At 32.1% G+C, this 25,065-nt stretch overlaps 3 protein-coding genes across 4 annotated transcripts; 2 read left to right on the top strand and 1 right to left on the bottom strand.

Moving 5' to 3' along the window:
• Positions 1 to 709: 709 nt before the first annotated feature.
• On the top strand, positions 710 to 8,235 carry LOC126848327 (sensory neuron membrane protein 1-like). Its single transcript, XM_050589138.1, has 9 exons — positions 710 to 794; positions 2,346 to 2,459; positions 3,615 to 3,772; positions 4,058 to 4,257; positions 4,644 to 4,846; positions 5,395 to 5,650; positions 6,010 to 6,221; positions 6,362 to 6,588; positions 6,806 to 8,235. The coding sequence occupies exons 2-9, from the start codon at positions 2,355 to 2,357 to the stop codon at positions 7,017 to 7,019; spliced, it is 1,575 nt and encodes a 524-aa protein (XP_050445095.1). The 5' UTR covers positions 710 to 794; positions 2,346 to 2,354; the 3' UTR covers positions 7,020 to 8,235.
• Positions 8,236 to 8,282: 47 nt separating this feature from the next.
• On the bottom strand, positions 8,283 to 13,334 carry LOC126848326 (G-protein coupled receptor moody). The gene is made up of 5 exons (XM_050589137.1): positions 13,034 to 13,334; positions 11,507 to 11,725; positions 9,955 to 10,193; positions 9,449 to 9,758; positions 8,283 to 9,172 (listed from the first exon to the last, which is right to left on the bottom strand). Exons 2-5 carry the CDS (start codon positions 11,723 to 11,725, stop codon positions 8,300 to 8,302), a joined length of 1,641 nt encoding a protein of 546 aa, XP_050445094.1. The 5' UTR covers positions 13,034 to 13,334; the 3' UTR covers positions 8,283 to 8,299.
• Positions 13,335 to 15,803: 2,469 nt separating this feature from the next.
• LOC126848347 (G-protein coupled receptor moody) lies at positions 15,804 to 24,836 on the top strand. Of its 2 annotated transcripts, none has more exons than XM_050589171.1 (9): positions 15,804 to 16,748; positions 20,396 to 20,547; positions 22,061 to 22,201; positions 22,487 to 22,657; positions 22,834 to 22,961; positions 23,067 to 23,220; positions 23,331 to 23,530; positions 23,691 to 23,888; positions 24,688 to 24,836. In XM_050589171.1, exons 2-9 carry the CDS (start codon positions 20,420 to 20,422, stop codon positions 24,777 to 24,779), a joined length of 1,212 nt encoding a protein of 403 aa, XP_050445128.1. In that variant the 5' UTR covers positions 15,804 to 16,748; positions 20,396 to 20,419; the 3' UTR covers positions 24,780 to 24,836. The 2 variants fall into 2 exon arrangements, with proteins under 2 accessions (XP_050445128.1, XP_050445129.1); XM_050589172.1 differs by having other exon boundaries at positions 23,691 to 23,959; positions 24,688 to 24,826.
• The last annotated feature ends 229 nt before the right edge of the window (positions 24,837 to 25,065 follow it).

Genomic DNA, 25,065 nt, shown 5'->3' on the forward strand with positions numbered 1-25,065 from the left:
ATTTCAATAATTGCAATTTTTTATGATTTATAATATAATTTTAAGACTGCTTTAGATAATCTGTCTATGGCCATAAGAATTGCACGAGAAGAAATATTACGTAATTTAAAAATCTTTCAACGAAAGTTACAAAATAATGCACTTGTGTTTTAATTTTGCTTAATTAATTTTTCTAATTAATTCTATTATTCTAATTATTTCAGTGCATAGTAACTTGCTTTGAGATAAATCTTAGATTCTAACATTTTTTTGTAAAAGATTTTGGAAAGAGATTTGAATATATATTACATTAGAAATGTGAAAATAAAAGTAAAATTAATGCGAAATTACTTTTTAATTTTATCTTATTCTTAGAATATGATAGTGCATTATACAGTCTTCTTCTCTAAATAAGTTGTTTAGAATTGACAATCATTATATAGCTATTTGTGCATCGAACAGTTTAGTTCATTCGGTCAGAGTGTCATCTCGTGACTTTCATTAGAGGATCTCTAGCATGATTGACTCACGCATGATTTTGCAAGTCAGCGAGTGAATTTCAGGTTTTCGATCGCATCGCGCTCGAAGTAGAATAAAGTTGTATCCCGCTGTGCTCGAGATACCGCGCCGTTTAAGTAAGGGAAACTAAGAAGTTTGCAATGGGGCCGGGGAGCAGGAGTACGCCGACGCCGGCCTGGTGTAAGACGTCGCCGTCATTATCGCCCGGACAGTTTGTTCGCGACGAGCCGCGCACGATCAACGACGACGTCGACGACGAGGGTGGCGTGAAGACCATTGGCAAGGAGACCACACAGGTGCGAAGACGGGGAAGGTCGAGGTTTTCGCATCTCGCGTCGCGATCCGTGAACTCGTTTCCCTACCCGGTTCTGGCGATAGACTGACAATGAGATATCCATCTACGGGATTTAAAGCGTGGATATAAACGAGAGTAATCTGTGGATTTGTTTGCGCGACGAAAGAAGTGATTTAAAATTTGAGCATTTGGAACTTAAATTTTTGTATACATGTTGACTGTTTCTTTTTATGGATCAAACGAGGAGAAAAAAAATAAATTTTACGCAAAACGATATTTTTTAAAGGAAAATTGACGAAAGAGATTATGTGAGAAATCAAATAATTATAAGCTGAATATCAATGATATTAAATACTGAAATACATACGGATACCGATATTGAAGGAAGAAGATTATGTGCTTAATTCACTTGTTTGGATTACGAATATAAAAATAGACTCAACGAATACGATTTAGATCGCGTAAAACAAATTTTTCTCAAACATCTCTTTCTCTTCATTTTTTTTTCATAATTATATTTAAACTCAGAAAGCTAATCTAAAAAATTATTACTCTAATTTATTTCTCTATTAGTGTTTCTCTATCAGTTTTATAGATCATAACTTGGATATTTTGTCACATCAAAAAAGTTTTATTTTTTTCAAAAATTTCTCTAATGTTTCATATTTTATTTTATTTTTCTTTTTATAATATTTTTTTTTATTCTTTAACTAAATTTAATAATATTTTATGTGAAAATTACATTTTTTGTAAACTACATTTTTGTTGTTATATGTAACGATATATTATCATTAATATAATTAACAATAATTTATTTATATATAATAATATATATTGCATTTGATTTTATATACACACATACATGGACAGAATTTTTCGTAAAGATATCAATTTAAAAAATTACGCATACGAGACAAACGATCGTGAATTTTTCTTTTATTAATGTAATGAGGAAAAGACTCTATTTTTAGATTAAAATTAATGTGAAATTGCCAAGAGTACACAAAATTAGAGATTCATGGTTTCCAAAAAACGCGCGCTTGATGTCACCGTACACACCCTTCGGAGGATATACGATGTTATGAAGCGTTTTCATTTCCTACATGTGTTCCCGTTTTTCGACAAAGCCTTCGACAAAGTGCTCCGTGTTCTTGAAGCATACAATAAGGTTTCAATCGTATTAATGTTGATTTAATGTTGCAAAAGTGACTTTCGATTCTCGTCAATCCGCAAGAATGGAATTCAGAGAAAATTAAATTATAAGTGCGATTTTTTTTAGTTTGAAACTAAAACTTTTAGCAATTGGTTTTGATATTTTATGAAATATTGTGATGATATTTGTAATTGAATGGCGCAGTTGGTCGTGATTAAATGATATTAATTTCCGACAGATATACAATAATATGTTACTATTATAACAACGGAAATTTAGCTTTAATTTTTGAGGAGATTATCGTATTTAACTTGCTTTTTCGTGCAAAAAAAATATCCATCTAGATTTTAATCGTACGTTTACGTTTTTAAATATTACTCAATATTTCTACTTTCATAGAGCGTTAAAATGGTGTCTATAAAGAAACTCGCAATCGGCGGTGGAGTTATGTTTGTTTTCGGCATTATAACATGGTGTGGATTTCCCTCCTTAATTAGGTCGCAGATCAAGAAGGTAAACAAATTATATATACCACAATTAATTTCGCATTAGTATTACTTATTCCACATGTCAACTTAATAAGTGTAATGGTAATAATACTTATACAGCGATTTATGCCACTTTCATCTCATTATTTTGAATTGTCAAATAGTAGTATACATCGTTACGATAAAAAAGCAACTTTACAGCACTTTTTTGAAATATCTTTATTGTAATTGAAGAACATCAAATCTTCACTTATTCAACATTTTTATTCTTGCATGACTCGTGTAATTAACTCAGGAATGTATCGAAAGATGCTTTTGTAGACTCTAATATTTTTTTTTACAGGATTACATATTAAGATTGTTTATTTTTTTTACATATCTTGTTTTTATATATAATATCTTTTTTGATTATTTTCTTATAATATATTTTGTGGTTATATGTTGACATATTTATAGTATTTTCTACTTTTGAAATGCGCTCTTAAACACAATATAATATGTATTATTTTAACAAACATTAATGTAATGAACTATTGAATTTTTTATTGTCACGTTCAAGTACTTGGTTTACCTAGAAAAATTTTTTATAGCCTGATTCAAATCGTTACGACTTTACTGAATATTATGAAACGATCAAGTTATTCCGCGAAAGTGTACAGCGCAACATCCTTGAACCCTGCTGTCAGTAGTTATAATTTTCTAGCATATTCTTCCAGTATTCTCATTACATATTCTAGTCTCCAATCGAAAAATGGTAAAAGTATGACAATTTTTTTTGTTTTACAAGAAAATATTTTCAGAGATGGTCGCACTATTATCATAGCTAACAAATATACTTGATTTTTACAGCGTAGATTTAATAGATATAAATATATATATGTATATTTGCGTCTGTTACGTTAAGATTATGACTTGCGCAATTTTCGTGATCTTTTCTTGATTGCGAAATTGCAAATTTAATGTTATTAAACCTATATATCGGTTACTGAATTACCACCAGTAGAATAGCTTTATCTAAAAAAAAATCTTGAATTCATATATGTATATTAAAATACAAATAAAAATTATATCTTGTGAAACTATGAAAATTTTTAGTTATTGAAAGTATGGAAATATCGTAATCATTTATTCTAATTTATGTCCATTTCTTTGTGAAATTAACAAGATCTAATGTTCGTAGGCTATCGCGCTGAAACCAGGCAGCGAGATTCGCGAAATGTGGTCGAATTTCCCGCTGCCACTGGACTTCAAGATTTATATGTTCAATATAACCAATCCTGATGAAATTGTACAAGGTCAAAAGCCAATAGTGCAAGAAGTCGGACCGTTCTTTTACGAGTGAGTCGCTTCGATCGTAAAATTATTTAAAAATTTATTATTTATTAATTATTATACGTATAAATGCAAGTAAAAAGTTAATCTGTCATTTAATTTGCTTTCATTAAAAATTTTTTGATCCATTTTTGTACGCTCTTCTCTTCCAATCTCTTTTTTTTTTATATGTTTAATTTTATTGCGATTGTCTAAATTTTAATTTGATCCGCAATAATTAAACTTTTTTTAAGATCTTTGATAAGTTTATCTATTCTTTAAAATGTTCAAAAACTCGGATATCCATTTTAGCGAGTACAAGGTGAAGTTCGATCTCATCGATCGGGAGGACGAGGATAGCGTCGAATACAGTATGAAGTCCACGTGGTTCTTCAATCGCAAGAAGAGCAACGGATTGACGGGCGAAGAGGACATGGTGTTTCCGCATCTCATGATCTTGAGCATGGCAATGATGACCCTGAAGGATAAGCCTGCCGCGATGCCGGTTGTTGGTACGTATATACATATCATTATTTCCTTTCAATGTCGTGTATTGATTGCGGCCACGGTATCGGCCGCGTATCGCGTAGGTCGGTCGACTCGGACTATAACAATGCACGCCGGAAGGTTCAAAGTGGGACGTGAGAAAGATATGTTTCTCTATATAATGCATATATGTACCTTCGTCAAGAGTGCACTTAAGATTATCGTCTCGATCGCCGTCTTACTCGCAGTTCATATATACGATTAAATCTAATTTTGATGAAAATAGAGAAAGCTTTAGTTCCGATGAGGTGCAAAAAAAAAAAGAAATCACTACACAATTGTTGGGCCCGATCCAATTCGATCAATTAATTAAATTTGTTAAGAACATTTGTTAATATATTGAATAACATAGGCAAAGCGGTCGACAGCATCTTCCACAAGCCAGCTTCGTTATTTATAAAAGCCAAAGCCAAGGAAATACTTTTTGATGGTTTGCCAGTCGACTGTACGGTGAAAGATTTTGCTGGTTCGGCGGTGTGCAACGTACTAAAGACGGAAGCGAAAGATCTGGTGCCAGATGGGGAAGATCGTTACAAGTTCTCCCTCTTTGGCGGGGTAGGTGATTTCTCTCAGTCCTAAAAAAAAATCTTTAATTATTGATATAAAAATTATACAATTATATTTAAAATTTTAACCATATTTGAGAGGAGTTTTCTTTAAAAGAAAATATTTTTTCATTTTTTTCCTGTCACAATTACTTTTAATAAAGTTAATTAGAATTCTTCACATGTTTATCGATTTAAATAATTTATTTTTGAAATATTCGGTTATATCTTTTGTGCATATGTATATATATTCTGTAATATTTCATATGTGTGGATACATATAAAGCATATTATTACCGGTTATTGTTCCGGTTAATGTAACTTTTCTGCCATTCTTGGAGGCATGTTGACTAAATATAAATTATCGGTCTAATGATATGTTGAAAAAAAGCGAGTCATGTATGGGAATAGTAACTGTCATTATCTGACCGCAACTCTGAATAGAAGTGATTGTGATTGAATATTATGATTACGAAAAATGTGTACGTGAAAAATACGAAAAAATCATAAAAAGTAACCACGTATTGTATTAACAATAATTACAAATAATTTTATTAGAAAAACGGGACTACCGTGCCGCAGCGTATGAAGGTTCTACGCGGTATTAAAAATTATAAGGACGTCGGTCGCGTCCTGGAATGGGATGGAAAGCCTGCGTTGGATATTTGGCCAGAGGATCACTGCAATGCTTTCAACGGTACTGATTCCACGATCTTCCCACCTCTGTTCGGACCGGACGACGACATCGTCTCGTTCGGATATGAGATCTGTCGAAGTATCAGCGCGCATTATCGTTATCACAGCAAAGTCAAAGGTATATAAATTGTTTGAAGCAATCAAGTGCACAGAAAGAAAAATTATCTTGTCAAACGAATACAAAAATTATTTTGAATGTAAATTAAAAATCCCATTATGTTACTAAAATTACAATTAAGTTTATAGCTTTTCAGACATAAAATTACTATAGTAACAAGATAAATACAATATCATAATAAAAATAATTTTATTGTCTTTTTAATAATTTTAATAAATTTTTTATAATGTTACTATTATTATTCTAATTTTTCTCTTGAAAAACGAAAAAGCATTAGTAAAGTAACGGAAACAAATATACATTCTTATCATCATTTGACTTTTTTCTTATCATGCTTGATAGCATTTTTGAATTTACAGGTGTCAATACTCTTCATTACACGGCAGATCTAGGAGACATGAGCAAGAATCCTATGGAAAAGTGTTTTTGCCCGACACCGGACACTTGCCTGACGAGAAATCTCTATGACATGACGAAATGTGTAGGTGCTCCTATCATCGGATCGCCTCCGCATTTTTACGATTGCGAGAAAAATTGGTTCGATTTGGTTGATGGTTTGCATCCTAACCAGGTACAATCGACAAGAGTTAAAAATATATGTAGATATCGATCATAATATAAGAAGAAAATATATCGTTAAAAACATATTACGTAAATAGATAAATATGATGAAAAGTATATAATCGTCGATTAAATTATTTCCATTGACAGGAGGATCATGAAATGGACATGGACTTCGAACCGATGACAGCTACGCCGATACGAGCGCACAAGCGGTTGCAGTTTAACATGTTCATACAACCAATCCCGAAATTTAAATTGATGAAGAACTTCCCGGAAGCATTGCTGCCGCTTTTTTGGGTGGAAGAAGGAATATTGCTCGACGACGAGTTTGTTAACAAGGTCAAGGTGGTGTTCAAGGCAATGGCAGTTGTCAAGTGAGCTTATATTTCTCGGCAATATTTCTCGAATAATTATATTTGATGGATACCTAATATTCTTACTTAGTATGTGGCTTGTGATCTATTTAACTTTATCCGCGAGCAACATAATTATTACAAATATATAAATAATAATTATTTTTTAATTTCTTTAAATTTTTTTTAAACTTTATTAATATTAAATCAAACATTAACTTAAAATTTTGATTTGCAGTTTTCTGAAATGGCTGATGGTACTTGGCGGGATCGGCATGTGCGCCGCAGCCGGTGGATTATACTATAAGAATCGCGATAATAGTGGCAAGTTAGACATCACGAAGGTCACACCCAAGAACAACAGCAGTAATCAGGAAAAAAGCTGGCCACCTACTATGAACATCAGTACGATACAAGCGGCGTCAGTGCCAGCCAATCTCGATAAAAATTGAATACTATTAACGAGAGATCAATATCAGTATTAACATCGAGAAAAATCCCTTCAGCTCTAAATATTTTTTTAAATAGAATTATTAAATATATATATATATATATATATATATATATATATATATACATATACATAAAAAAAATAGGTTTTCTCAAATTGGGCAAGAAATGATTGATGAAAAGTCATTAGAGCTGAATGTAGGGGAAGAAAATTAAATCTTTTCATTAAGATAATAAGAGATTGAATATTGCAGTGTTAGATGTGATATTGATGATGTAATTAGACAGGCTGAAATTATTACAGAAAACATATTATTATAAAAATAATTGCATTTAGCACTCTATCAATGGGTTAATAATAACAGGTAGCTTTTTCTTGAAGAAAATTAAACTCAAGTATATGGATAAGGGGATTGTATAGATAGGCTCATTTCTTATATGTAATATTTTTATCTGAAATTAATAATTTAACTACCTCGTTGTAAAAAAATATTAAATATCTATAAAATATTAAATATCCATAAATATCTATATAAATATTTAGTGAGAGATGCACTTGTATGTACAGTACAAATCAACGGTTCTTAATCTATAGTTCATAATTCTTGAAGATTTTTTAAAGAAAAATGTGAATTTTCTTTTATATTAAGATATTTGTAAAAAAAATATATAATATTAAAATTTTTAAATGCAATATTATAAATTTTGGTTTTTAACAATAATTTAATACCATTCAATAAAAGTCTGCAAAAATTAGAAGGTTAAATATCGCTAACAGGAGATATACAAGAAATTATAAACATTTTTAATGTAAAGAGATCATTTAGACATGAAATTACATTTTCTAGTTAGTAGATATTTGATGCGAGAATATTAATAACAATCATTGTCATTTAACTACACGCAAAGCGAAACGGCGAGAAGAGAGAAACGCATCAAAGAAATAATTCTTTACTACTTTATATATTTAATATTATATCCTTACTTTATATTTAATATGTATGTCAAAATCAATAAAATTATTTTTATTGATTTAACTACGTTAAAAATCTACATTCTTTGTTTTAACAATAAGCAGTCAATTTTAACTATCCGAAAGAGCGATTAGCTATCCTTGAAGGTATTACTTCATGATTACAAGACAAAAAACATTGAGCGCTAACAATTTGAGTTTTCTCAATGTATTGATCATATAAATAATATAATAAATATAAATTATACACATTATTTATTTATTATATTTACCGTATTATTTATAAAATTAACGATAACATTTACGAGTTTAACCGAACATCAGCAAACCCGGCAGTCTTCTCTTGTTCGCTCTCTGCTCACCTTTACACAGCAAGACATATTTATACGCGCTTCTGTATTCGGAACTCATCACGACGTAGATGACGGGATTGATGCAGGTCGTCAAGTAGATGAGTATATAGCCGACGATGTTGAGACCCCGCCAGTCGATTGCGCCAGGAAAGAGCTTCGTGACGGTGATCGGTAGATAGCAAACCAGGAACGACACAAATATCACGAGGATCATTTGCAGTAGCTTCCGATCCTTGGCGGACATTCTGGGCGTGACGACGAGTTCGCCGCCGTTGCGGATCCTGCCAACGCTCTTGAATTTTGATTCCCTGCGAAACGTCTTCCTCGCGGGCGAGTGCGATCTCGAATTCACAAGAATTTCGGGTAAATCTGAACGATCGCCACGGGCGAGTCGCGCCAGCGACGACTCCACGATAAGGGATGCTTGGCTAGTAAGTCTTTCCAACCGCCCGCAAGAGTTTCTCGACGACTTTCGCTGCAACTCGTTCTGGTTTCTATTCGAAAACAGTTTCATTTCTGTGAGTTCCGATTTCTCGCAATTATTCACGAACGATATGTCCTCCGATTCGCCGACGTGAAGAACATTGTAGTCGCTGTTAAAGTTTGGATCGAGGCTGATAATCGCCGTTGGATTGTCTACATGCGGTCTCGGCATGCAATCTGTTTTTTGTTGATCGTGAATCGACTGTTTAGAGCAGGAAGAATCTTCGTTAACGGATGTTGATGGCTCGAGATCTATTTTTTCGTCTGGATTAAGAAAAATTGCTCGCATCGATAAGGAGGGATCGCAAAGAACAGACTCTTGCTCCTGGTTCTTCGTGGACTGTTGCTGTAAAATGATGATTGCGATCAAAAACGAGATCCAAGCGTCGCTATAATGTATAAGACACTACAACTATATTTTAATAAATTAAATAAAGTTTTTTGAGTTTAGAAAAGAAGAATTAACAAAATTATATTTATTTCATTTTAATATAACTTAATTTTAATATAACTTATTTAATTTTAAATCTAATGAAGCAGAAATATGTTTTGACTAATGTTTCATTAATAATCAATTCCTCTAATTTTTTTTGACAATCAATTTTATCCCATTCATAATTACATCATGGCTGGTTTCCGTAGGTTCCACATTGGTCTTATCTCTGCCCCTGCTCTTTGAGGCAGTTTCGCGAACGATATAGAAAATCCTAGCATAGCAAATAATAATAGCGAGGCAGGGTATTAGAAACGCGAGAAAGAAAAGAAATTCCTTTGGACTCCGCCCGTTTATATCCGGTAAGATCGAACAGGATCCGATAATAGGATCCAAACCAAAACGTCCGAATTTCTCAAACCACGTGACGATCAGCAGACCAAAAGCGACGATCCATATCGTCAAGACCATCGGTATCAAGTATCTTGTTTTATACAATCTAAAAATAATATTTGACCATTAAAAAATTAAAAAATTTAATAACATATTTTTAACTCTATTTATTTATTTTATCAATTTCTTATATACAATAATAATTTAAATTCAATGTTTTAAATTTAATGTTTAAAATAGTTATAAAAAATTAAATTTTATCTATACGGCGAGAGAGGAAAAGAGTCTCAGTAGTCACTTACGTAGGGTAGAGACCGGGATGACCGATCATGATGTAGCGATTGATCGTGATTGCGAGAACGCTGAAGAGGCTGACTGCAACGAGGCCGTATCTCAAGAGCGGAAACAACCGACAGAGAAGTGGTCCATATAACCACGAACTGTGCCAGAATGTGGAAGTTGCGAGCGGTAAATTAAAGCAACAGAACATCAAATCTGATATCGAGAGATTCATGATGAAAACTGCGGTGGCATTCTTTAACTGCAATAAAATTAAAGTGTTGTAAAATAATTATATAAAAAATTACAAAATAATAAAATTATACATTTAGTTCCACACATGCACAATTATAAATTATTTATCAGATTCTATTAATCGTGCTCAAAATGTATTTATAAATCGCGTTTAAAATTATCTGATTAACGATTATGATTAACGTGTCGATTCATTGACATACAAATAATATGATAAATTTGTGAAAATGGTGAAAATTAATTTGCATAGCTTGTCGAATAAACTCTTTCAAATTCTATGCAACGAAATACGATAAAATTGATGGAGACTTCCTGATTTAATTCTAGCTATCGATTATATCACATCGAAGTACGTGAACTTTCGTGCAAACACACGATTGTGTATGCACGCAGTTCCGTGTAATCTATTCCAAATTTAACTCATTGAGCTAAGTCAACTCAGTTGACTTAACTTAAGCCCCCAAGAGGGCTCATTTGTTAGAATCGTACCAATGACCGTTCATGACTGCGTTCATCAGCTTGTAATAAAGAAACATTTTCTGAAATATTAACTTTGAGCGACTGTAATTTAATTATTATATAAAATTTAAAAATTGTATTATAATGCAGCATATAAAATATAATATATAAAATAATATAAAATTTATATAAGATATAGTATATAAAATATAGTATATTATTATTTTATATACTATATAAGATATAAGTATACAAAATAATATAGAATTTATATAAAAATATAGTATATAAAGTAATATAAAACAAATTTATCTCTTGAAAAAATTATGAACCAAGCACGTTCAATTTAGAAATATTTTGTCCAATTTAACTGTCTTTACTCATTGTTGCTGAGATTAATGTTTCGTAGAATAAAAGAGGTATAATGACTCGAGGTAAATCACTCGGACGGCTTTTAAGATTCTGCGCGTAAGCTGTGCCGGAAATTCAAGTAACTGGTGCATGTCTTGAGTATAACACGAATTCATTATGGCATACAAAGTCCCTTTCCGTGTAAGTCACGAAAATCATAAGTAACGAAAACCAATTTTTACAGATTTTTTATAAAAGCGTATTATTAGTACATGTTTCATATAGACATTTCAGGATTATCAACTTTCAAGAACATCAATTTATGTCTTTATCTTTTTATCAAAATCATCTTGATATTAACTCTTGATTTAACATGAAAATCATGTAAAAGTTATATTAATTAATCGATCAACTTTCAATTTATTTAAATTGTTTTTAATTCTTTTTAATTTTCTTTTTTTAACATTTATCATTATCACATGGTGTGGGACTATAGCTATAATTACGAACCTTTTTGGTGCGAAACAATGCGATCACCGTAATGAGATTTCCCGGGATGCCGATTAGCATGAAGAGAATACAACAGATGGCAGCGAAGTACAGCAGCCACCGCGGATAGCCGACAAAGAGCATCACTAATCCTGGATTCTGTAGCACCTCTTCGATCGCCACGTCGTCGCTGCCATTGCGTCCAGTTTCGTTGTTCGCCATCCACCAGTACTCTAACATCTGAAAGAAAGCCGAACTCTCGCTGAGTCCGTGAATGCCAGTAGTCGTCAGGGCCGTAGATAGATACATTTTGCAATTTGTAAAATAATGATCTTGATAATAATATAATACTGAGATGTTTTACGTTTTCAGTCTATCTATTATATGTAAACTTTGTAAAAATAAAATCTAAAAGATATTTTTTCATTACGGATATAAGCGAGAATTGTCGTTGTAATAAATAATTAAGCGATCTCTTCCTTTTGCAAAAATCAAGTGATGCAAATTGTTCATTTAATTACACATTTTTATTTTTGAAAAGATTTGACAGATGATTTAAATATATATGTTTTTATTTTATTTTATTTATGATTTCTCTCTCAATTTCTCTTTTGCAGAGCCCGTTTAACGGCTGGTACGTGCATTTTGCCATCCCGGAGGCGCGAATTTTACACACAAGCGATCTACGTAGCTGCGTGTATACGTCTGTTGGACCCATCGTCTCTTTTTTTTTCCGACGATGAAGTGAGCATTGAGGAGAGGAATCGAGAGAGCTATTTTTGTCAGTTGAGATGATAAACTTTTTCATTCGAGCGTGAACTTTCAAATGTTTCTATGTTTCCAATCCATAGTTTCTCGGATCAGCTGGCATAGTCTTCAGCGAATAGTCGTCGAGCAACAGATTAGCATTTGCATGCAAATTAGGCTAACATATATATTAAAACATCCGCGAATATATATACATATATATATATATATATATATATATATATATATATATATACAGGGTGTCCGGCGTCAATCGCATCACCCGTCGTATGCAGATAAAGCAGATAAAACTGAGGAGAAAAGTCCTGTATCATTTTTTTTTATAACGCTTAATAAGAGAGTTATCATTGAGTAAAGTCTGGCCAATCGTCGCCGATCTTTAGCCAGAGGCACGTCAGTGAGACGCTGTAAACAGCTGAGCGCTCACGCACACATGCTAAGCGCGCGGCTCATTGACGTGCTTCCAGCTAAAGGTCGGCACTGAATTGCCAGACTTCACTCAATAATAACTCTTTTATTAAGCGTTATCGAAAAAAATGATACAAGACTTTTCTGTTCAGAATAACACTCTCTACCTTTTTTAAAGGGTGTTGTGCGAATTTTCAGACACCTTATATATATATATACAAATGTTATAAAAAATATCACGAATGTAATGACAAGAGAGAGTATTTCTTAAAATAATTTTATTGTAATTATCGGAGAATTATCGCTTTGGAATAAAAATCACTTAAAAAAAAAATAAAAACTTAGATTTTTTTTTAAGTAAGCTGTACTTACTTTTACGAAAATAAAAAATATATTTCTAATTCATCGATGGCAATCAACGAAGTAGTTTCAAAACTTTTTCTAGATGTCTTTGACACAACATTATTCGTGCCTTTGACTCGTTCTTCTTTTTGTCGACTCTCATCTTGATTTTAACATTGCAAAGTCACTACCTTCCTCTTCTACCTTCCTCTCTATAAACTTTGTTTACAATTATTTTATTGCAATTTTTTTATATCGGCAATGTAACAGATCCGAGATAACAAAAATTTAATGAAGAGGCATTCTTATGATAATAACTACTTAAATTTATTGTTCCAAATCTGTAGCAGTAAAGGCACAGAATAAAATTATCGGAGTGTGATGAAACAGAATGAAACGCGTCTGGTAAACTTCGCGAATGTACTGGCGAAATTATTAGCAAGATTTCGTGTACGCAAGAGTATGCTTTTCGCCGAAGCCGCGTCTGCGCCAAATTCGACTCCTCCCTCGCGATATCAAGGGAGTTTCTTCTTGCAGATCGATTCAGTTGCGTCGAATTGGGAAAAGATCACCTTTATGACACTCAGGGTTTCTAATTTTATCTGCTTTCATTAATCCTTGTATTAATTATTAAACATACATCGCTTTAATAAGTGCATCTAATGAAATTTAAATTTAAAAATATTGAATATTTATCTAATAATAAGTAAAAGATATTATCGTAGAATAAAAACAATTCCTTTCCGAGATTTCACACATATTAAGAGAAATATTAATCATGTTTCACAAAATCAAATGAGTACGAATGAGGGCATCAATCATCGGCCCTATTATAAACAATTTATGGCACGTCGCTCCCGACAACGCGATAGCGAAAATATTAAACGGAACCATTCAGCCCCATGTCGGCCCCATCGTCGATATGGCACTTACAGTCTACTAGATAGAGCACCTACGTGCCTGATCGGAGCGTACCGTCCCCTGGAAACTGTTATGCGCTCGTGTGTCCCTACATCCTTTTTAAAAATAATTGCATTTTGTTAGTAGTAGTCATTCAGCGCTAGGGGAAAGAGTCTCCAGCTGTGTACGAATGCCCGCGAGCGGAAGCGAACGAGTCGGAAGTGCGTTTCTCCCGTTCGCTGTCTGTCCAAATTTAGGAAATGTCGAAATCTTTGTCAATTGCTTGCATCTGGAGGAGAATATCATAAAAATATTTATTGTAAGAGTAATTAATCGTTTGTGTTTTTCTAATATATTTTAATTTTAAATTAGCAGATTTCGTAGAAAAATGTGCAGCCTTATGATCGTTAAATGATGTCTTATGTGTACCTTAAGATCATTTAATGGCATAATGATAATAAAAATTAAAAATTAAAAATTAGAATTAATAAGCAGTGAATCATACGCAATTTATAAATATTTTTTATAAAGAAATTTTGCAAATAATTTATAAAATGTCTTGCTTTTTTTTACCATATTATTTTTTAACAATGGATTCTTTGCACGATTTCTAAAATTAATTATTCAACAAAATTTCTCTTTGTCTTATAGTTAATTGGAAATTAAGACTTTTTATTTATTATTGTTGACAATTTTTTAATTCTTGGTGTTTAATTATTATATATTAATTCAATTTTTCATCTACTATATCTATGGCATGCCAGAAGAACATCCGGCAAATCTAGGACGCCGCACACATACAATCACATTTACTAATTATTACATATTTAATTAACATTACATTTGATTGGAATAGATTCATTGTACTTGTGATGCCAATACTCTAAACACAGAATAGCGTGTCTAAAAAACATATTTAAAGAATGAGAGATTCGAGAAGACCGTGTTAATTTCGAACAATCGGTAGTTGGATGCGGGTCGTCTCTGTGTGAATCCAGCGAGACGTTCGATTCAGTCATTCCAATTAATGCAGTCGGTTTGTCCACTTTGTTAAGTCTAATTCACTCTCGCCATGTCTTCGGTTGCTTGAGTAAATACCGTGCACGCCCGCGATATTAAGAGCGACGATCTTATCGGCTCGCGGTCATTCGGTTACAAATTCTTATCGCGCGAATTTGCCAAATACGGCACTTTAGTTTCCCTCCATATATTAATCGCGAGTTAATTTATAACTATACAATATATATGCCAACATATAAAATATTTTGTCTTCTATCTAATTACTTGCAATTATTAACATTTTTTTTATATTGTGCAGCTTTAATTAAAATTTTTTTTTAATTAAAATTTCATGTAAACAGAAATTATCAAAATAGAAATTATTTATAGATTAAAAAAAAAAAAAAGATTTTATCTCAAAATTTTTTTAACTCTCTACTTGATAAAAATAGACTAAAAATTTTTTACATTACATGATATTTTTTTGATTCATCCTGCAAAAATTAAAAAGAAATGAGCATTGCTCATCAAGATTACTTGCAATATAGATATACATATACGTATGCATATATCGCTCTTGTCCTGATTACGCAAAACGGACAAAAGAACGTGGCATGTCGCAATTGCAGTCGCAAATTCCGTGCAATTTGCAAAGGAACAGCACGGTGTGTGTCACAACAGAAGGGTCAACCGGGTCCCCGGATCTTGGGTGCAGATGTGCTCTCGCATCATCGTCATCAAGTCGCTCTCCCCCGCATTCTCTCTCTCTCTCTCTCTCTCTCTCTCTCTCTCTCTCTCTCTCTCGCTCTTTCTTCACCTCCTTCTCCCGTGGTGGCCGCCTACCCGCGGGGCCCGTATCTAGCGTGTGTACAATCTGACGGAATGCTGGGTAAGCAGCAGTCTATCCACGGTGACGCTGACGCATACGCGACACACGGTTCGCGCCAGTGGTCCCCGAGCTATAACACTGGTCCCCTCAGAATCGATCGCGCGCAATCGAAATCGCGAGTCACCGCGAAAAAATGTGAAAATATGAGTGTCGTTTAATAACAAAATTTTTAAATAAGAAAATTTTTTGAAAAAAAAAAAATTGGAAAAAAATTCTTAGAGAGACAATATGATTCTGAGTCGATCCCGAAGAATTAAGCAGTCGAAATTGCTCACAGTTATAAAGAAATTGTAATCGTTCGGCAGATGTCAAGCAATTTAAGATGATAAGACTTTAAATAAAAGTTGAAAATAATATTTAATTAAAATAAGTGAATTTTTGTGAATAATAACAAATGTGAATAAATTATTTCGTGATCGAAAAACGGCGAAAAAAAGCGAAAAACGGCTTTTTCAAAAGTATCAAGTTATCTTTTTAAGAAGAAAATACTCAGATACGATAAGTGAATTCTATAGAATTCCGTCATATTTGATGAAGTTAAATTATTAAATTATTATGATAAAATTGGAAAAAGAGATATAACTAAAAAGAAGAAGAAAAGAAAAGCACTTAATGACAGATCAAAGAGAAATTATTAAATAAATGTTCTAGTCATTAGAATATCAACAAAGACTTTATACGTGATGCATGTCTAATAATATTAGACGATCGATAAGAATTATCGAACCTTCTTTTTCCAAAGAAGCAACGCTTAATTATTCATTGTCAGTCTGACATTGTAAAGCGACTTTGATCATTTCTGGTGAGGAAGACATACGCGAGGACGCATTTAAGCGGAAGGACATTGAGAATTCTCACATCGCTCGATCGCATTCTTTCTCAACAAAGGTCTTTCCGCCTCTCCGTTATCTATTACGTTACGACGGATTTATGACTGGTAACAAGAATTGACGAGCGGTAAGTGACAATTATCATTCTTTTATTCTCTCTTTCTCTTAAATATTCTTTTTCTTTAGATCTTAATGCATTATTTAATTTCTATAAAAGTTCAAATCCAAACAGTGATTTCTATAAAAGTTAATCGACTAAAGTTTTCTTTCTTTAAAAGAAGAAATAAAAAAGCATGTGAGAGAAATAATTATTCAAATATTTAAAGAAATGATTCTTTAAAAAATTGTCATTGTGTTTTTCGCTTGTGTGAATTTTGTCGATGTCAAGTTGGTCTGCCAGATTCTGAGAGACCAACGCCGAGAACAGAGTAAAAAACCATAGTGAGGTCCCAAGGCAATTTAGAAACGTGACGTGGAGATAATTGTGATGGGTGGAGTAGTATTCAATTAGTTAGGCTGTGTCAAGAATTAATGTAAAAGTAGATCTTCAAACACACATATTTCGCCGGAAAGCAATCTTAAATTTTACATAAAGCTTATGTATGTTTAATAAAAAAAATATCATAAATAATTATTTCGCAAAATTAATTAATCTTTTCGAGTAAAAAATATATATTTTTTTAAATTTCAAAATTTTTCTTAAATTATTGTCTATAAGTTTTGTGATATTAGTTTTAAGAAAATTTTTAATATATTATAATTCTCTATATATATTTTTTTATAAAAATTCATGAGGGAAACACATTAAACGAGCCGATAAAGCGCGTCTTAACTACAGCGTATTTAGCGCTAAATGCACGGTATGAATAGCACGACACATGTTTTGTAAGTGCAGACGTTTGACATCCACACCACGTGGTGCTCCTGTGGGTGGGATACGAGAGTAGTAGCGTCTCAATCGCGACTCCCAACGATCTTGCACTCAAGTCATATATACGTGCACTATCTTTTCGCTCTTGTTATTATTGTATATTGCGAGGGTAAAAAAATATAAAAAAAAAACCGCGTAACAAAATTAAATAAAAGAAATTTATGTTATTGTTTATATACTCATGTTTATATTTATATTTTGCGTTGATATAAAGATTGTGCTTTGCAATATTTAATTTTAATTTAGGCGATTTACATAATTAAATATGTATTCAGTCTTTTAATAGAAGCGCCGGAAAAAGACAAAGCTGAGTAAATAATACAATACGGGTATGTAATTGATGCGATCGATGCTATCGATGTTACTTTATATCGGAGTTGATTATATAAAATCTCGCTCGATAGGCCTCTGATAAGTATAAGTTTATGTAAACAAAGAATTAAGTAGTACTCTTGATTGGAAAGGTATTTGATTATACGAGATAGCAGTCGAGACGACTCATCGACAACTCGCATCGACTCGATCTTGGTGCTTTCACCGTGACTCAACTTGACTCATTCATTGCCGTTCGCCGCGTGATTAACACGGAAATCATTCGATGACGTCAGTTCATCACCGAGGACTTCCACGGAATAAAAAATAATGTTCGCGGTTTCACATCGCGTCTTCTTCCGTTGACGTACGGCCGATTAACTTTGCTTATCAAGTTGATATAAAAGTCAAATACACGCCCTTCTCGAATCAATCATTTGTGCCATTTGTCAGATTCTAAATAAAAGATTACACTTGATTATGCTTGATAAAAGTCTACTTTTTGCGTAATAATATAATAAAAATAAATAATTTAAAACTCTAACATATATTTTTTTTTAATTTAATTTAAGAAAAAGACAGCATATTTAAGCCATAACATATAAACCCTTTGCTATACATATTATATTTTATATATAAAAAATATATCTTAAGTCTATTTTAATTATAATTTTTTTTTTTAGAGTTTGATTAAAATTTATAAATTATCTAATAATATAATTGATTATTCAAACGCGATAATATCAAACTATTTTATCAATATTTGGTGACAAGATATGCAAAGTGAAACAACGTCGCAACCGATGCGACGCGTTGGTGCGTTCCCATAGTCTTCCGTAGCTTTCATCGCTTTTTTTGTAGCACAAGGGGACGCTTAGTACCGGGTGTGTTCGTTAATTTCCCCTAATTAAACTCAATCGGGGTTAATGCACTGCAGTTTAACCTCAGTTTACTAAATTCAACGCACCCTTTGCAATATCCATTTACATATAAATTACAATTGTTGATCAATAAATAAATTTATATAATTCGGAATTTGCATAAAGTTTTTATAAAATTATCACAGAAAAATATAATATATCAATTATATAAATTAAGGTTATGTATATATATATATATATATATATATATATATATATATATATATGCATATGTAATTTTAAATCAAATTAATTTAAAGAATTTGTTAAAAATAAGCCCTGATAATATCGGTATCTAGCAACTATTCACATTACAGGAAATTGATACAACATGCTCCTTCTGAGTTTGTAATACCGCATGTCACACATGTTTCGATAACTTAAGTGACTCATATACCGATGATCTATAATGATTGTTTAGTAATCGCAACTATTTGGTGTCTACGATTCAGTGATTAAAGAATGAGATAAAATAAGAAGTGAAAAAAGAACACTAAGTATATTGTAAATTTCTAAATGTCGATATACATATATATTTCGATATTTCGATTCTAAAATGTCAGTCAATATCGAATCTGTATTTTATAAACAAAATAAATGTAAAGTGTTTAAATACATATATTAGAGTATGTTGAAGGATGTCGGAGAATCAGAGAGGCGTCGTTCCCCGAAAGCATCTGAAGTATTATCTTCTATAAATCCTCCAGACGATCTGTTTCCGTCGGTAGCACCCATAAATAATAATGAATTCTTACGGTTTCCTTTCCTTAACGTAAGTCGTTCTCCGACCATTGTGTGCGTGTCGGGGAATTATTTTAATGCGCCTTGTGCGCATGATATTTGCATAACGCAAATGTCAAACGTCCTACGCGTCATCAGACAATCGCTATTGGATTCTAAAGTTTTTAGTCTTCAGCAATTTTGGGCATATATTAATAAGATACACAAATATATATTGTAATCTAATTCTTATAAGATTTTTATATTTTTTATAATTATTTTTAAATTATTATTAATATTTATTATAATTAATATTTTTTAATAAATTATAAATTATATATTTTTTACTGTTATATTTTTTTTCTGTTATATGAACTCTCTTTAAAAATGTCAGTAGATAAATTATAATATGATGAATGGTATATTAGTTCGCTGCAGCGCGTGTTTCTCTGTCGCAATTCAGGAAACAATTGTAAAACAAGTACATCGTCGCATCCGCTTTACATCAGACCGGCTTTACCGTGTGCGTACTGGAATTTTAAATCGTGTTTTCCTCCTCGGAAATTTCACGTCTATCTGTTTTGTGTCTCGCGTTAATAATTGATTCCGGACATGTCTACTAATAATCATTGCGAAAAGAGCGAGCGGTTTATTTATATCAATTCTGTTCTCGCTGATGTCTTTCTGATTTCTAAGGCAAATTATTTGAGCGACAGATAGCGGTGGATTATATTAATTATTAATTTAAGAAATTGTTGTTTCGGTTATTTTTTTGTTGTTTTTTATTAAAAATGTTTGTATTCATTAACTCTACTTGTTAGTCATCTGCTTTAGTCACTTATCAAGAAGAACACAGATCGAATATTTAATTTCACTTTTTCGTTCTGGCAGGCTTTCGAGGTCGATCGAGGCCAAATGGAATCATTGAATAAAAATCTCGATACCTTTGGCATGGCTGGTATAATAGATAGTACGGCTATGTGGTCGCCTCATGTCATGGACAACGTCACGCAAAACACCATCGTCGATGCGGAATTGTCAAGGTACGTTGATTTTTCTAAAGCATACTTTTGGAATGTTTCAATCACAATGTCCATCAAATTGTTGTCGCTCGATGTTTTTCCTAGACCTTATCCTCTTCTCAGATTTGTCAGAATTGTCAAAGTTGTCAAAAGATTCGTTAATTCACACGATGTATTCACAAAAAATTCATGCAATTCGTACAGTTTGCTCGTGAAAAATTTATATTGTTTATTTTGCACGACACTTCTGCACTTGAAACATTGCTACACTTTGGCTGTGTTCCGAAATTCACGGTCAGTACTGGAAATCTATAGTTCACATGACATATATTATAGATTTCCAGTACATCAGACGAGATAATTTCGAGAAAAGCGAAGTAAAATGAAATTGATGAATAGAATCGAAGGAATAATGTTCTCACTTCTTGTCTTATAATAGATCCGATTCTCAGAGTGACTCAAATTTGCTTAGACATTATTTCTTGTGATATTATAGCGACTCATAAACATTATGATATCACAAAAATTATGTTAAGGTATTTTTACCAACTTATTAAAGCGAAATATATGTCATCAAAATATAAAAGAAAAGAAAACTCTGATGTTCGGCTATCTACATATGAAGACATATAGCGAAATCATATGATATGTGAAACAACAAACGCGATGAAATTAAACAAAAACGATCCCATCCTGTCTTTATTGGATAATTGATCAAATTTTAATTAATTTAAATCCAATCGCTTGTTAAAATGAAATCGAATGTCACGCGAAAACTTGACGAATACCAGGCGATACACTGAAAATCGATTAATGCATTAATGTATTCATTACATATGTATGAGTTTTTTGCAACTTGTGACAATGCTTTTATAGCATTATCACGAGTCATTTGAGTATTAATTAATAAAATTACTGTTAGCTCCCCTTTCAGGATAAACCTTTCAAGTACTAAGCTCTTTCATCAACATGCATTCAACAAGATGCATTCATTGAAAGGATTATATTACATAATTTTATAATATAATATCCATTTGTTCCAGTATCCATAATTTGTTATTTATATTATATGAATGAGGAATTATACCTATATTGCACACATTTTGTGTGTATGATATAAGTAAATAAATATGTACAATTTAAAATTAGAGATAAAAAAATTTTTGAACGAGTTATAATACATAAGAATATAATTATATTTTCCGATTATGTGTGTTTATGATAGATTACGATAGAATAAATCTTGAAATAAATAAATAAATATCTCGTAAGAAATTGATATTAAACATTATATAAATGTAAAGTAAATTAATTCATTACCGCTGCTACATAAAGCAATATAAAATAAATTTATGCAAAATATTATGATTTTTTGGATTTTGAATTAAATATTAATTAAACAATTAGTATATTAATACTTTTTATTACTAATTATTACTAATCTGTTTAACTGAAAATTATACAATTTCTATCAATAAAGAGAACCATGATAAGCAAAGAAGTATTATTTTTATAATTGATTTATCTGTTGCAGATTTCCGAAACCCTTGAGAACTTTTGCGGCAGTAGTGGCGATCATTATCATGATTATTGGTCTAGCTGGTAATCTACTAACGATTGTTGCTTTATGTAAATATCCCAAAGTTCGCAACGTAGCAGCGGCTTTTATTATAAGGTATGCAACAATTTATATGCCTAACTTTATTTTATTGATTTTATCAATAAAGATTTCTTTATTTAAATACAATATTAAGTGCAATATAAATTGCTGATTTGCACACGCGTTTAAAGAGCTAGTATGAGTCATTATTGTTTGTTAGTGATTATCTCACACAAACGTATCGCGTCATGTTACGTAAAAAAAAAAAAAACTAATTTCTAAATGCATTACAATTTTTTAAGGCGACTTTTTCACGTTAATGTTTATGTCAATTAAAAGTGAGTTATGTCGATGAAATAGTTTGTGCATCGCGGACTTCGTGTTCTGTCTATTGGTGCTGCCATTCGATTCCATCAGATTCATCGATGCCGGCTGGGCGGATATACGATTCTTCTGCGTCTTCGTGCCTTTCTTCAGGTACGGAAACGTCGGAGTCAGTCTTCTGTCTGTAGCAGCTATTACTATCAACAGGTGCGTATCTCTATATTTTATTCTCGAGCTTAAGTATTTAATTTATTTGAAACTTTTACTTTGATTTATTCTGGAATGTGATTGGATCTCTAAGAGAAGAATTATCTCCTCTAAATTAATAAAAAAAAATTACAGTAAAATATAAAATTATAAAAGAAATTTTTGATTTTGCATAGGTATATTATGATAGCGCATCACGCCGTATATAGCAAAGTTTACAAGAAATACTGGATCGCCGCGATGATAGTTTTCTGCTGGCTGTTTTCTTATGGAATGCAGATCCCTACGCTGTTAGGAGTGTGGGGTGAGTCGCTATTTTTACATGTCATTTTGTATAATTAAATAATTTTTAAATAATTTTAATATTTAAATAATTTTGTATAATTAATCTTATAATTCTCTTCATCAGGTAAATTCGACTATGATCGCAATCTAGAAACTTGCTCCATCGTCAAGGACCATCATGGTAATACTTCCAAGACATTTCTCTTCGTCATGGGATTTCTAATACCATGTGTGGTGATTGTCGGCTGTTACACCAAAATATTCTGGGTGGTGCACAAGTAATTCACGTTTCCAAGGCTTCGCATATATTTTTTATTTTTTTAAATTTTATTTTTTACCGTTGCTTCCACATGAAAATAATAATTGGAATCTGTAATTGACATTGTAGATCAGAATCAAGAATGCGAAAGCACGCCGCGCCAACGATAAAATCGCCTCATACACCTGGAAGGGACATCAAGGAGATCAAACAGAAGCGCAGCGAGTGGAGAATCACGAAGATGGTGCTGGCGATCTTCATCAGTTTCCTTGCTTGCTACCTGCCGATCACCATCGTCAAGGTGGCTGACGCAGAAGTCAGATGTCCAGGTACGAATACATTTATTTACATATATCGATGATAGTAATTGTATATTGGTTTTTAATTCTTTCTCTTTTCTCGATTTTCTTTTAACGATATATTTGCTATAGTTCGCTTCCCACCATTACCATTGTATTACCGCACGCATTGAACATCGAATTATTTTAGAGTGCCACGTTCTGGGATATCTGCTGCTGTATTTCGCATCATGTGTGAATCCAATCATCTATGTCATCATGAACAAGCAGTACAGACAGGCGTACGCCGGTGCGATCGGTTGCTCCTGGATAAGGATAAGCTTGACTCCGTATGGCAGCAGCGCACCGGGTGGTGGTCTTCAGGCTCATCAGCAGGACTACGTCCAAGGTAACTTCGAGCAACGTCACGCGGTAACACTCACCAAGCTCTGACCGAGCGCGCGACCACTCGCTCACTTCGTAAGTCAAGGGCACCACAAGTTTGCTTCTTACTTTGTTCGATTGCCATTTTGGTATCGCTATCTATAACCAAATACTATGTGTGTGTGTATGCGCGCTAATCAATTCCTTAATCGCATTCTTTAATCATTAATTTTTTCTTATGCAGCTTCTTAATTCCTTCTTGGGGCTTAACGACGAGCGAGCGACGTCGAAAGTGTATCTTGTATCCCTTTGATCGTAAATTAACAATATATTAATAAGACCTTTTCCATTTTTTTCTTCATCGTAGATTACTAAATTTATTGTTAAATTAATTTGCTTAAGTATTATTTTTTATTGCTTTTTAATTAATTTAATTATTTTAATTTTATATTAATAATTATTAATTTAGAAAAAAAATAAAGGATTCATGTTATTGTCTTCCAATTTTTATTAAAAATTTATTAAAAAATTTAATTACAATATATATATATATATATATATATATATATATATATATAATAATAATAATACAATAGCTTCTTTTTTAATAATTTCATGATCTATCTTTTCTAACTTTTGTACGTAGTATACCCCTTTTCTTCTGTAACATTACATATGTCTATAATGTTTCACAAACATTTTATTGCACATAAAAATAGTTTGTTCTGCTATTTTTTGTTATTTGTTTTCTTTTTGTACATTTGATATAAAAATGTGAATTATATCGCCATCAAAATGCATTTGTATTTTATTTTTAACTACAGATTATTCAAAGGACTTCAGTAAAACAATGGTTTCGACAGTCTCTATCGCTATGAATCCTGTGAGAAGTTCACAATTTCAGGAGGAACTGTGATATATCAAGACGAAAATTAAAAAAAAAACATCGAAAAGAGATTAAACATTCTTCCGCTGAAAGAAGAGAGAAGAAAAAAAGGAGAGAAAGTAGAAATCTTCATTGTGTTATCGAACTAATTTGCATAATTTTCGTTCCTTGTTCATAGTATGATGGAATAATATGTTTTATAAATTATTCTTTCACCAACGAGCAATATAATATAAATAATATATGTTACGCACGCCTATTTAATTTCCGTGGCATTTGAAAAAGCCACATTTAGTTAGATATCGATTCTTACCAA

The sequence above is a fragment of the Cataglyphis hispanica genome, chromosome 3 (genome assembly GCF_021464435.1).
Source record: "Cataglyphis hispanica isolate Lineage 1 chromosome 3, ULB_Chis1_1.0, whole genome shotgun sequence".
Lineage (NCBI taxonomy): Eukaryota > Metazoa > Arthropoda > Insecta > Hymenoptera > Formicidae > Cataglyphis > Cataglyphis hispanica.